A 14,955-nucleotide genomic window follows, 5' to 3' on the forward strand; every position below is an offset into this window, starting at 1 on the left:
GTAGCATCGCGAGGGCCGACGATCTCTTTGAGAAAACGTCGTCGTCCGGGTGGTCGGGGCGGCCGGCGGTTGGTGATCAGTTCGCGACAGAACGCAGGATGCGCTCGAAAATCGTTGCCGCGTAAAACTGTCGCGGGGACGAACGGGCCTGACGAGTCGATCGGCGAATCGGACGTGCGTCAAGTATCCGTTAAGTTTTGGACAACCGATACTGCCAACGACGACAGTACGACGTGCTCCAGAACGGCTATTTTGTTACGCTCGTGCACGAACCACCGATGAAAAGGTAACGAATTGAAACGCGAATGTGCATCGTTTCGTGGACTGCACGTTCCAACGGTCGTAAATAAGTGAGTACCCGGTGAATACCAAGGTGACACGCGATTCGTGGATCGTTTCCTCATGAAGAAACGCCCCGAAGACTACTGTCGCGACGTCGCCGTTCGCATGGATCTACGGTTCGATCGCTTCTCCGTTGTGCGACGAATCTTCAAGTTCGTACTATCTAGGGATTGATGGCGGACACCGTGAATCTGCAACGGTAGCGACAACAGTTTTGGATCGACGACAGTGGTGCGTTGGATCTCGTAATCGTAGGACACGTTTGCACGCCGGCAAGGAGCTGCTACGGGAGCCGAATATCAGCAGTTATGAGAAGCCGAGCGGACCAAGGTCGAGACGCGAATCGATCAGAGTAGTGCGGAGTATACGCGAATGGTGACCGCAGTTGTTACCGAGGTGCACCATCGCCGTCATCATTTTCTTTTCGTACAATGGACGTTTTCAAAATCGACCAGTCGCTCAGCGCGGGTCTGGGTAGCGCCCCGGCGCCAGACACGCTTACGCCGGAAGTGTCCTTCGACGCAGGTAGTGAGTTCAATCTGAGCTTCTTCGACGGACCGGAGGAGAACAGCACCCAAGGCTTCAGCGATCCCGGTTCCGTGGGTAGCGCCAGCGCATCACCACCGCCAGGAACACCCGGCAGCATCCCCGTTAACCCCCCGAACGCCGCCCTACCGATAGTCCAAGTGCCCTCCGGCATCGTCATTAAGCAAGGTTTGTTTCATTTTTCTTTTGCTTTCGCTTTTACCATCCGCGACCATCCCACCGCCTCGATTTACAGCGACTCACAGTCAAAATTACTCTTTGTTATTCGCTACACTTTAATTATTAAGTAATTAAGGAAATATCAGTCCCGAGTCAAGGGGAACGCGGCGGTAGCGCGAGTAAGAAGAAAAACGAGGGCCAAGTGTGCCAAGTAATTTTTCCTATTCGCGGGCCTCGCTTTGGCTGACCAAAACGTCCGACCTAATACTACTCGCAGCCACTTCCAGGACCGATGTCGTTCTTCCTCTCCCTCTAGTACGATACGTCTCGAGTTTTCGAAACTCTACATTTCGAGCCAAAGATTTGCGGCCAGAGATTGACGAAAAAATTAAACAACGTTATTATGAATTTTAAGAAAGCGCGGGAGAAAGAAATTGTAGATGTTTTAACTGGTATAAAACGCGATCGATTTTGACTGCGAGCCCCTGTACCTTTTCCTGGATCTTCCGATTTTCTCATTTTCTTCTTCTTCTTTTCTCTGATTTCTCTTTACGTTTGCATTTATTACTACCATCGTTTCTTGCGTCTACGCGAGAAATATTGTCGCGGAATGTCGTAACGTTTCCGTGTCATTGTTACGTCTCGCGCTGTTTGGTAACGCGCTCGATTTACCGTGTGGACGGGCGTTATGAAAGCGAACGTGATAAAAAGTTGCGATTTTCTCGGGATTTCTATACGGAAAGGAGTAATCGATCGATTTAATTTTATTTCGTTAACGATTGTGACGGATTTAGTTGAAAATCTGTGCCGCGATTATTATACGCGGTCTCGTTGCGAGTGAAAATGGTATAATGCATAATCATTATGGATACGGCGCGGAAAACTTTGACTAAAAACTGTTCGTAAGTTCCTAAGCGCGGATATTCGGAGCCATATTTCAGCAGTTTGCACAAGTTCCGGTGCCCGAAAGTTTTCAGTTGTTCCAACGATATCGTTTTCCAGCTTTGCAAGTACAATTCGCGAACGTGGCCTGTGTTTATCCGCTTCCATCGTTCAGCTTTCCTCCGCTATGGCCAAGACGGACAGCCCGCGTTCGTGTAGCCTCTTCGTAAAGGTTACGATACAAATTGGAAAGGTCGTCGAGCGTTTTGCAATACTCGCGATTCGTCCTGCGGGCCGCACAATGCTATCGGCACTACGGTGCAATATAAATCTATAGCGCCGCCACCTTCGGCCTACCGATTTCTCTTTCAATTGAGTTTTCTTTCCCATTGTCTGGAGGAAATATCGGATCGAGAACTGGTTTCTTACGTCTACGCTGTGAATCCAGCCAACCCCCTTCTCTCCTCTCTATTTGCAAAGAGATCGAGCGGGCTGACATTTCACTCGAACGGAGAGTGTACGATCGAGACACGTTTCGTCTTCGGATCACCATAATGCAGGCCTCCTATTCGTTTACGCGCAAGATGCGAAAATTCCGCGGCTGGGACTGATGAAAAACGGTACCTTCCAAACGGTTACAGACAGGAAAAATTGTCATCATAGTTCCTACGCGAGTATAGTTCGATATAAAAAAAGTTTATTCTCTATGTTGACAATGTGTACGGTCGTTAAAGCAAAGCAAACACGCTCCAGTGAAAGTGAAAATAGAACTTGGACCGTACTTTATTACCTCTGAGTTGAAAGAGTTCATCAGTATTATGAAAGTGTAGGCGTGCAAAACTGTGCCTGCAAGCTACAGTGTGCCATAAAGTATTATCATAATGGGAGTGCTCCAAGGGTTGTAAGATATATTTAAATGCATGAAACGATATTACAGGATCGACTACATTCCCTCGATTTTCATATAGGTAAATATTTGGTAACCTGTATTCGCATAATAATACTGTAGTTTCATAGTCATCGATAAGCTTTACACGTGTGGTGTAACCTTTGACAAATAAAAAGGCAAGCACAATAGGATATTGATTATTGGAAATAGCAAGGATACGAGACATTTCCAATAACCGAATTTTCCGATAATCGATCCATAGAAACAAAATAGGAAATTTGTGCTAGTAGTATTGTTAATCGTTTAGTTTGTTTTTATTACTTTCTGGAAGAAGCGAAAAAATAATACTCTCGCGATTCTCGCGACATGCACGGAATCGCTTTTTCATCGGCTAGCGTCGAAAAGCATCCAGATCCCTGCTAGAGGTCGTCGTTTAAATTATACATTCGTCTATGTCTGAAAGGTCCGTGGCGTCGATCTGATGGCAGTTCACGAAAATCTAACTCTGAATTTCAATCTCGAAGCGGTCAAGGTCTGGCGCGCATGATTCTATTCAGGACTATCAAGTCTCCTTGGAGGACGCGTTAATATACACGGTCCTCGGACACCACCCTGGATCGCGGTGCGAGAAATACCTTTTCCTCGGGTCACGCGCTGTCAATAACTTTCTCACGGCGGCGAATTTTCTCTAAAAGCCACGGCTGTCATCCGGGCTCCGAGGGGATTCGCGGCAAAGCTGCAGTTTATTTCCGTGGACTTCCATCTGCGTAATTCGTTCGTTCGGAGCGCGCCTTGCGTTCACCCCTTGCTTCCCCCCGAAACTTTGCAAGAAACTTTGATCCGCTCTCCCGTGAACAATGAACTTTCATCCTTTTATGAAAGTCGAGAATTCACTTAATCATTCCGTGATTCGCCCGGTTCCCAAAGCAACGGAAATATTTCGAATTTCCTTGGAAGTCAAATTTTGTTGCGAAACTGGCGTTTATTGGTGCTTTTGACGGGCACGGGGAACCGGAATCACGATATTAATGAACGTTCTTTCGTTGATTTTTTCTTGGGCGTTTTGCTCCTCGGGCAATGAAAGGATCGACTTTAATTGCTCGAATCAGACCGTGTAATCGAGATCAGGAGAAGAAAGTCAATTACGAGTTAGAGGTCTTTTCGCGATCTTGTATTTTCTTGATTCTACTTAAACTCTCCGAATATGAATTTCATCATAAATATTCACTTTGGTCTGGCAGTGAACGCGTTAAGGAGGCGCGTATGGAGGGCCAAAAAATACAAAATAACGTAACTGAAATTATCAGCCACGCCCATATTAGGAACCAGTTTTGCTATTTCTACGGCATTACGTAATCCTTTCACCAATGCGTTCGAAACAATTCAGTTTGACAAGCACATTTGCTGGTGTATGGTTCGGTCTGGCTGAGTGTCGCCGTGTCGCCGTGTCGCCGTGTCGCCGTGGCGCGATTGGTGCGTATTCGCAGCAATTTGTCGAAAGGAGAGGCGTCGCTCGGACGTGGAACCGGCGATGACCGTTCGCAGTCATTGGCGTCCTGCTCGTGTCACGTAAATCGTCTTCCTGGAACGAAGGCCACGAGAAAGTTCGTGCCGCTGGTTCAGTGCCACGGTCACGCTACGTGCGTAGCATCGACACCGACGAAAGTAAACTAAATCCAAGGGATTACGCAACCCCGTTTTAAAAGTCACTTAATGTACGTCGCTGACCGCCTTTTTCTTTCTCAGACTTCCCCTCTTACCCGGTCGTTTTGTTCGAGCTACTTTTGCTCGGTCCAACTTGGACACTATTTTACCATACATGTCCCAAGCCTAGCCAAACTTCACACTGCCGGAGTGGCAACTTGAATTATACGACTCGAACGATTTATGCTCCAATTTACACTGCTCCTTACCTCTGGTGCTCGGTTTCAACCCCCTATTACACATGTATATCGCGGAAATCTATAGAATCGCGAGGCTGAACCACTCGAACATCTTTCTAAGGTAATCGACACTATTTCTACCGTGATTTTTTTCATACGTATTTCGATTACAAGATGTTGTTTCGTTACCTTTGGTAGTACCATCAATATTTCTAATTGTTTTATATCTTTTTCTCATGAAACCTTTCTACCGCGTTAGATTTAGTTATTTAAAGCGCGAAAGTGCCTAACGCGAGCGTTTAGATATTTAAAGAATTCGTTAGAAATGTTCGGCCGTTTAAACGGATAGGGGGATTTTGCATAAATGCTCGGTTATTTAAAGGAATCGGAGACTTTCAGCGTGATCGTGCGTTTTGAATAATCGTCGAATACTTTCGAGAGTAATATAAGCACGCCGGAGTCGTGTGTCGAGTTAACGTGCTTTATTAATATTCATGTAACCAGATACGCGTTTCTTATCTTCGTATGGCGTTCACCTTTTCGATACGTTTCCGGATTTTTAGCGTCGATCGGTGTCGCGCGCATCTAGCCACCGTGTTTTGATATTCCAGTTTCTCTGTAAAAACCGATAAGACTGCTTTCAAATTTATCACCGACGCACGTTCGAACTTGATATAGTGTTTTGCGACTAATCGCGTAGATTCAAAGAGCAGGTTTAGCTTGAAGCGCAGAAGATGAACGGACAGAAAAATTAACGCGATCTATGTTAATGCAGTTTCACAGGCGAGTCTAAAAATGTTAGATTATTGATGCATAACAAATGTTTGCCTTCACCAGTGAGTAAATTGGTATAATAAAATTGTTATAAGAATGTCCGACGTTTCGTACGCACAAATCGAATAATTCTCTACAAAGAAATTCATTCTACTTGCGCAGATTTCACTTTCCATTCTCGTTCGCGTAGGCATTGTATAACTTGGCGGATTCTCGAAGCTTTGGATTCTCGGAATTTTGAAATTGGTCGTGCAAACATATTGTTTGTCACCGAGCGACAAATACAATTCGAAACCTCGAATTTCATTTATTCGCGATTACTCGTTAATCGCATTCCAGCGCATGGTTAACTAAACGAAATTACGGCGCTTCTATAAATTGTCCGCCGATGCTTTTGTTTGCGTTCCAACTATAAACGACGGAAGAGTATTATTTTCATTTTGTCGTGTAATTAGTAGTCGCTGAATAATTATTTAACCACCGTGTGATCAGATGCGAGGATCGTGCGGGCAGCAATGCTACGTACGAGAAGGAAAACACCCCGTGATTTATTATTATAGTTGAATATAGTTGCAGTCCTGGTATTTTCAGCCGAAAATTCGGACTTTTTTATAATTTGTTTGTCTATGAAGAAATAAGTGCATCGGAATGACAGGTAATATTTGAATTTTGTGATTTGTGGTTCGAATTAAAGGAATCTCTAAACGAGACAATACAATTTATCGCACTGTAAATATTCGGTGTGTACTCTTTGGTTTCCTTCGTAGTTTCCTAGTGTTCTCGGTGTTGTGTGAATTCGGGCATTGTTCGTTCCGTGTGCGATAGGCAAGTTTACGCTGGTCAACAGCAAATATATATCCACTATTGAAACGATCGATTCTACTAAATGGAAGTTGAATTAAAATTCTAGTTTCTCCAAGACCAACATCGAAGCGTAGGCGGCTTTGTGGAAATTTCGGGCAGCGTATTGGCGTCAGTCGCGCAAGAGTGCGTACCGCGATTAGATACGTACCTGGCGCAGCTACGAAGAAAGGAGTCAGGGTAGAGCGCGGATATTAACGCGAGGAAATATTCCGTGCACCGGCAAAAAGTGACGCGGTATTCCATTATCCTCGTCGGCACGATGCAAAACCGGTCGAAATGATTGGATTTTTATCTTCCATCTCGCTCGGTACGCGGGGCAACCGTGCTCTGGCGTTTCTTTCTGTCGCGCGGCGAGCAACGAGGAGACGCGAGAACCGCCGCGCACACGAGAGCGAATCGCGCGTGGAGACGCATGTGCGTGCGCTGTTACCGTGTGACTCATCCAGGTACATTGCACCCGGTACGTGTCCGGTACAAGCACGAGTCGGTACGCTCGACGAGCAACCGCGTCCAATATTTCCCGACTTTTCATCGCGGCATTATGGTTTCGATTCGTCGTTCCCGCGGCGACCACCGTCTCGTCCGTTCCCCTATAGCGAAGCAAACGATAAAATCCCAAACTTTACGGAAACAAAGTTCACCCCGTTAACCCATTGGGCACAAGGGATGATCGACTCAGTTTCGAGCCACTACTCCGCTCGGTTGTACGTCGTGCGTGCGACGCTGATTTACGTCTCCTGTTTCGAAATTCGCTTCTACACGTAACGCTGACAAGTTTCAATTTTCGATGTTTTTTCTCGAAAATGCCGACGTTATACAAGTTACCATTCACCGGTTATCATCATCGGTTGGCGGAGAGTGATGTTTTCAAGGCGGTTTTTACGGTTAGGAGACACGCAGTGTCTCTCGAGGAAAATGCAGTTTAGTCGGATTACGGGGCGTAATGTATCGTTACATTAACGCGAAACTGGTGCCCCTCGCGGGTATTCGTTTAATTAGCCCGATCGCATTCTATCGGCCTTGTCATTTCGTCCGACCGTGCGCGCGAATTGAGAAAACGAAGCCATCGAGAGTGGTTGACTCGACTTGAACCGTTGCGTTGGCGCGTTGGGAATCGCGTGCGAATTATTAAGAGTCGCCGAGGCGTGTGGTAAATACTCCTCGATCCGTCTTTCTCGGACCTCCTTAAGCGTGTCTTTTTCCCTCTCCGTTTCGTAGCCCCGTCTCTCTCGTTCTTTTCCTTTCGTCTTCCGTGGCGCGCGTCCCGCTTCGTATCGCGGCATGCTGGTTCGCGTCTCGTTCTATCGTTTCCACTCGCTCGAACTTACGCACGGATTCGCGGCGTTCTTCGTTGCACCTCAAGAGCAATGAACTCTCGGTAGGGTATATCATCGGTGAAGTGATGCTACCAGTGCGCGCGTGCGCCACCGGTCACCAACACAACCGCGTACCGTTTCCATCGCACCTTTTCTCTTCCTTTCTTTTTCGCTGTATACGCGTCGAATAAAATGAAATCACGGCGTACGCCCTAAGATCGGTGCACGCGCCTCGCACACGGGCACGTGCAGAGCGCATACGTCGACCGCCGCGCTCCGATCTATCTCTGCCCACCCTCTTGAAAGATCAAACGATTCACCTTTCGACCAAACACTTTCGCGGCTTGTAATCGAAAAGGGAATTTTATTCGTTGGCTCCGATATTAAATCGCGCGGCAATCTCCTTGCTTTCAAGTTACTTGGTCCGGAAACCGGAATCTGCTCTCCGATTTGCGCAAACCCTTTCCGATCCTACGTGTCGAATTCCGGGAAATCTCTACCACTCGTCCAATAAATTAACTACGAAGATTGGTGAGAAAATTTTCCACTCGACCGTCGATTGTTCCCTGGAAAAATGTACGTGCGAAATTCCTCGCGCCCATTATATGTATTACAAGATGCCGGTGCACTAAGAAACTTTCCAACAACCGTACTAAAAGCGTGACACATTACGTAATTACTTTCTCATAGAGTTTCCGCGGTAAAAACAAGAGTTGCGCAAGTATCGAGAATTTCCGTTTAAAATTGATCTATGGTTCGAACGATAATTCTGTGCATCGCACGGGGCAAGTGACGATGCTAATGGCGATTCAAATTGTAGCTGAGAACTCTTTAAGGGAAGAGGGAGAATCAGATCGCTGTCGGTAGTGTAGCGCCATTGAACTGCCTACTATGTTGTACGAAGTGGTCATGCAACGGTAAAATTAAGGGAAATCGATTAAGATCGGTTGTTTCAAGTCTTATCTGATCCAAGTTGTACGTTCTGACTTCCTGGTACGGGAACAGCACATGTTTAACGCGAATTCTGCTACGTACAGTTTGCACCAAAACGTGCGCATGTTCTATAAAATTAATTCGATCCATTAAATTTTCAGTCAAGGTTTTATTTAAAAATTAAAATACGTGGCGATGAATTTATCCGCATGTTTCTTGCAACCGGCCATAGAATTCAGGTTTTTTCCATTAAAAGAGCTTTGTAACGACCGGAATAGTGGTGCTAAGTTAGGTGAATAGAGTAGGCGAGGCAGGACATTCCAACCAAACTGTACTAACTTCTAACGGGTCTGTAAGATGTGTCTTGCATCTTGGATGCTAAAATAATGTATTTAAAAATCATCCAAATCGATGAGGAGGTAGCTTTTCTAGAGCTCTTCTCTGTGTTTTACGGAGCATGGATTTAATCCCAGTGTACGTGGAATGTTGCGACGACGGTGTACGTAGACTCTTAGGCATATTATACGTATATTCTCATGAGCATAGTCGTTCTTCCCGCAATGGGATCGTTATTCACGAGATAGAAGGCTCTACCGTGGTTACCGCGAAGCGATTTCGTTGCATCAACGAAACTCGTTCGACGCACAAATAACCACGTCGTAATCGCACGTACATTTCAGCTTGTGTACGTTACATCATACGTATTACGTGTCATCCATCGTTACACGTGTATGCATACGCGTCCGTCGACGCGTTAAACGCACACGAACAGTGATTATTTCCTTTCTTGCTGACCTGCTGTAGTCTTGTCTGTTGTACACTTGTTTTTGCGCGTACCAACGTACACGTCACTTGGACGCGCACGTTGGAGCAGTCGTGCACCAATACGCGGTCAACTGGCATACGAGATAAATGTACGTGTACGGGATCACTGTGAGCGAATGCTAATAATATTCACTTCCTGTAACTCGGTTATATTAAATCACAGCAACTGCCTCTCCCGCTTTTCTGCGTTATTATACCGTTTTCCTCCGCGCATTGCCATTACCTGCACACTCGCGCGCTTCACAACACACGCCGAACGAAAAACCAGAAGAAACCACGTTTCCTCTGGCCGTCCTTTTCTCCCATACATGTCATGTCGTACGTTGTCCGTTGCTTTTCGTTATTCGGGGTATATCGTCGATTCAATTCACCGACTTTATTGCCACGCTTTACATGCTTGCTACTCGGAACATGCCACGTAATGAAGCAGTTTCTGATGAAATAATGTCTCGCGTTTTCGCGTTTAGAGAGAGAGAGAGAGAGCGAAAGAGTGAGAGTGTGTTTGGGGGAAAAAATATCGAAATAACTGCGCCAAATAGGATAATAATATAGTAGCACCTATGCCTTTATAGGGAAGAGTGGGACAAAACTAACTGCTTTCCCTTGAATTGTGGCTTCGGGAGCGATATAGCAAATGCGCTGAAGCGCTTAACACTAAGTTTACGTTAATTTCACGAGTTCCAGATTCCATAGTTCAAATGGTGTAACTCGTAAATAATTTTTGTTAGCGCTTATGGTGAATTTGGTGAACCAGGGACCAGTATCGGTGGTACAGCAAAGAGGGAGGGTGATTCTACACGGGGAAACAAATCGAAAATAAAGAATGAAATATCGGATAGGCGCGCGGTCTAGTATGTACGAGTCGCGCTGCTCTGTCTGTCCACTACCCACTGTTTCTACTTGACGGACTACGCAACAACCAACAGACTAATATAAGCAGAAATCGACTTTCTCTCGTCTTAATCGTGTTGAGCTATAAATACTGATGAAATAATTATCAGATCTTTACATCTTAGTATAATATTATTTATAAAAAAAAGTAGATGTAACGGAGTAGATGTAAGTATTCTATGTCGAGGAGAACTCGCGAGGGACAAGCAGCTTATTACTATTACTATTATAGTGCAGTACTGATATAAAAATTCTCTTGCGTGTACGATGTGTTTCGAAACAGAATACACAATGGCGGATTTTGTGGACACAGAGCAGTAGTATGTAGCTGGTTTGTTTCCTTTTACATTTACTTTTCCCCTTTCTTCACATATCGATGACAGTTTTGAAAATCTTTACCGTTTCTGTGGCTGTAGTTGATCTCCGAAATTTGTAAAGCAGTATCGGTAGTAATTTTGGTAGATTTTTAACGACATTTCAAGCCCCATAAATCATCGTACATTTATCAGTGCCTCTACCGTTGGTAAAACGTGGCTATCACGAGCCTCGCAGCCTCGCAGCCCAAAACGAGCAGCCGCGATCAGATTTTAAATTCACGATTAGCCACCCCCCATTAGCATTTCCGGGCGATCTGGTTTCGCGTACCGGTCCACCAGTCCACGGACGCTCGACTTTATTCCTCGTCTCGTGCAAATTCGATAACGTGTCTGACTGTTATTCTTTCGCCGACAGCCTCGCCCTCCTTTCCGCGTACGCGAACTCCTTGCCACGGGTGTCGATGTGTTTGTGCGCGTACGTATGTACACGGACACGTATCTAGCGGTAAGGACGCAGGCCTTGACCATGAATACGAGTTGGTGGATTGCATAACTATAGTTATGTGCGGTGGCTCTCCCTGCGACTGTAAAACGTGCCGTGCCACGCACATGCCACTCTCCTGGTGTGAGTCTCGCGCGCACACGTGGGTCGATCGGCCGGCGAGTTCTCCTCGTACGTACACGGTTGTTATTCGTGGTGTACACGCGAAACGATGCGTGCAACAGAACACGAGAGGTGTGTGAGCCACTGGTGGCGGATACGCGCCGCGTCGCGAGGTGCACTGCACTCGATGCACGTGAGTGTGAACGCGCGAACGCGCGAACGCGCGAACGCGAATGCACGCACGCACACACACGCAAGAACGACCGGCATTGCGTACGCAGACGTAAGGCTGCGACCTTGCCTTTAAGCTTCAAACAGCTGTTCGAGGCGGTGTTTTGAGCCTTCATCAAATGGAACATGTTGAAACGCCGACGGGGGATGGCGTGGGGCGTCGGCGGCGAGGACGTCGTATTCCGCGGCCTCGAGATCGCGCTCGTAAGAGGATCGTCGGAGGAAGTCAGTAGGGAAGTCAGACGTATTTTCACGGTGAATTCACGCGCACGATGTCTGACGCGTCGCCTCGGGGCATTGATGTTTCGAGATCGAGGATCCAGACGGAGATTAATGCAATCTGAGTCGTTCTAGCCCGCTGAATTCAAATGTAATTCCAACCGGTAAGAACGTAATCGATTTTCAATTTTGACAACTCGAATCAACGTATAACTTTCGAAATTTGACTCGTTCTATTTGTCACGAGTTGCATCGCAATATCGACGGGAATTTATTAACCAGCGTTGCGGCGAGAAAGCTGCTTTCAGTTCGCGTACTCGACAAGCATTTAACAAGGGAGCGACGTATAATATCTCCGGCATGCTGAAGAAGGGTTCTATTCATTTTGAATACTACGCGCAGAATACGACCTCTCTTCGGTGTCCCTTCCACCTTCTACCTTTTCACGTTACTCTAAGTACTTTCAGCTCCATTCGTCGACGTTCCTAGGCGCTCTTATTTTCTCATTTTCACAAATGTCCGTTTTCCTGGGCGCGAGTTGGCGCGCCTCTGCACGGACCATTACGTTCCATCGAGTAACTTCGTCGTCCATCACCGTGGGGCAGCTGACGGGGCATTTTTAAAGATTAGAGAATCACAATTATCGTTGATATTTCTTCGCGTCATCGGCGACATGCATAATTTATGCAACAGCATTCTAGAATGTATTGTGGGCACGAGCGTGCCTTGATGAGTTAAAACTAGAATTTCTGTTAACGCACGAAACGTAAATACGCTTCTACTTTTCACTTTTCCTTTTGGAAAATACTCTACTGTAAGCTTTATGCTGCGGGACGAAAATTACGAGTGTCAGTCGACGCGAATTACCAATAAATTACACGGTATTGCGTCACCTTCGTCTGCTAATTCTCACGCATGGTTCCTCGAAAAAATGGCGAATAAGAGTCGCCCCTCGTTTTCTGCTAAGCGGTGTCAGTACCACCCACCGGCTCTGATTTTCCACCCACTTGAACGCACCTTGGACCTGCCCCCGCATAAATCCACTCTCTCCCTGATTGTTATCTACAGGATGTTACAGGCTGGAGTTGTGCAGGCCGAACGAACAGTATCCAGAGTGAAAGAGAAAGTTGCCTTAAATTAAGACGTTCCTGTTAAGGAAGATGTTCGTGCAATTATATTTCACTTAATGCTCGATGCCTGATTAATATTAATTTACCGCCTTGTCTTCGAACGGTAACCAGCTGCCTCTGTTAAGACTCGAGCCGCGACCATTCATTTTTACGATTGGTAAACGTAAACGGAGTTTCGGCAAATTTCTTATATGCATGGTGTCTGATATATGTAGGTCAGTCTTAATTTTTACGTTTGCTTATCACGACACTCTCGTTCGGTTTTCTCAATTTCAGTCTTTTCTTTTTCTTCCTAGATACATATTTCTATTTCGCCATCCTAAGCCAATATGGCGTATCTTGAGTACTTGTTGCTTTAGATCTTGCATCTAAATTACCTAGGACTTTTTGTAATTCTTAAAAAAAGGTATAACTTCATTGACACTTTAACGTTCTTTATGATTGATCTTTTAAGAATCCAGTCACTGGCTGGCAGTCACTGGCTGGCAGTCACTGGCTGGCGCGGTTCATTTGCGTACTGGCATACGATATACGATAAGTTAGGATAGTTTATTTCGTTATGGAAACATGCAAAATATAGTTCCAGCTGTTCTACTTTTCCTCTCATTTTGACTCGAGACGATAGGATCGTAACCGTTTCTTTTCCTGTGTTATCAAATTTCGAGTCATACTTTGAAACACTTATTACTGTCACGTCTAGAGAATATTTAAACTTTAAGTAGTTCACAGTTACTTTGGACATCGTTATTGCATTAGTCATTCAAGCACCGTATCTTTGTCAGTTAATTTCCAAGCCGATATTCAATCACTGTGTCGTTACCAGTTCGTTCATGCATCGTTGCTACTTAGTTTGAATATCGACATTGTATAATCGTTCAGACGTTCGCTGTCTATGTCCTTCGCTTCAGTATGCGTTATCGCTCGTTACAAAATAAAGACCGTCTTTAAGACTGTCCACGGTGTGTTAATAGATGATTCGTATAAACATAGGTCCAGAAACTCTTCCTTTCCGAGATAGAAACACGTTTTAATTACGATGGAATGCTTTGCAAAAAATTCCCTTTACATCGACTTTTCAGAGGCTGTCGAAGATGTTTAAAAATTCTCTGTGTATCGCGAACGTTACCGCAGGCGAAAAGGAAAGGAAGATTTCTCTGTTCAGACTCTGCCCACACGATATTAGAATAAACCATCCTAGCAAATCTTAACTACATACAGGGTGTTCGGCCACCCCTGGGAAAAATTTTAATGGGAGATTCTGGAGGCGAAAATAAGACGAAAATCAAGAATACCAATTTCTTGATGGAGGCTTCGTTAAAAAGTTATTAACAATTAAATTCAAAAATTTCAAATCGTTCTGGAAAAATTATTTTCGGTTGCGGGGCTCAATTGCAATAATTTTTGGTGAATAGACATGCCCCCGAAATCCTACGCACTTTCGAGAAAAAAATTCAGTAATGGCGGAACTTTAAACGTTAATAACTTGTTAACGAAGCAATTGGTATTCTTGATTTTCGTCTTATTTTCGCCTCTAGAATCTCCCATTAAAATTTTTCCCAGGGGTGGTCGAACACCCTCTATATCGAATGCTTATTAAAAACATAAGCTGATTTTAATATCAAGATCTTCCTAATAACTCAAGAGCCCACGTTCACAAAACATTTTTTTCTTTAGAGTAGAAATCTCCGGAATAGGATATAAAAGTTTGTTGACCCATTTCCGAGGCACCCTGTATGCTACGAAATAGTCGAAGGTTATATAATTCACGGTATCGTCGGACCCCGCTGATTTTCCACCTGCATGCACACGGTTCGAGCCGGCGCGGCGCACATAAATTTGCCCCACCCTGTCTCACGATGATTATCAACGGGAAGTTATTCGACCAAGTTTCACCTACGAAGAGCCGTGATTCTTCGTCGCGGAGCAACACGCCGCAGGAATCGTTTTCGCGTGTCGGTGGAACAATACGTTGCGAACGGGACAGCTTTTGATCGTTCGATTCGTCCAAGGATCGAGTTATCCGGGTGGGGAAAAGGTGGACTGTCCGCGACGATGGCCGCGAAGTCGGTTCTGTTGCGTCCAAAGAGAAGGGAAGGCTCATCAAAGAGGCATTGAACTCGAGATTCCGTGCGAGGACCACCGTGGAATAA

General features: G+C 45.5%; 1 protein-coding gene across 3 annotated transcripts in view; it reads left to right on the top strand.

Moving 5' to 3' along the window:
* Positions 1-14,955, top strand: part of Eip78c (Ecdysone-induced protein 78C) — an 87,360-nt gene that overhangs the window by 13,716 nt on the left and 58,689 nt on the right. For 2 of the 3 annotated variants that reach the window (XM_076764257.1, XM_076764265.1), the window contains exon 1: positions 1-1,056. This exon is cut by the window's left edge and continues 1,200 nt beyond it. The exons of the other annotated variant lie outside the window; for it this stretch is intronic. In XM_076764257.1, the coding sequence (XP_076620372.1) occupies positions 774-1,056 (283 nt within the window). In that variant the 5' untranslated portion in view covers positions 1-773. The remainder of the gene's footprint in view (positions 1,057-14,955) is intronic. 3 annotated transcript variants of the gene reach the window in all.

Source organism: Colletes latitarsis, chromosome 1, assembly GCF_051014445.1.
Source record: "Colletes latitarsis isolate SP2378_abdomen chromosome 1, iyColLati1, whole genome shotgun sequence".
NCBI classification, from domain to species: Eukaryota; Metazoa; Arthropoda; class Insecta; order Hymenoptera; family Colletidae; genus Colletes; species Colletes latitarsis.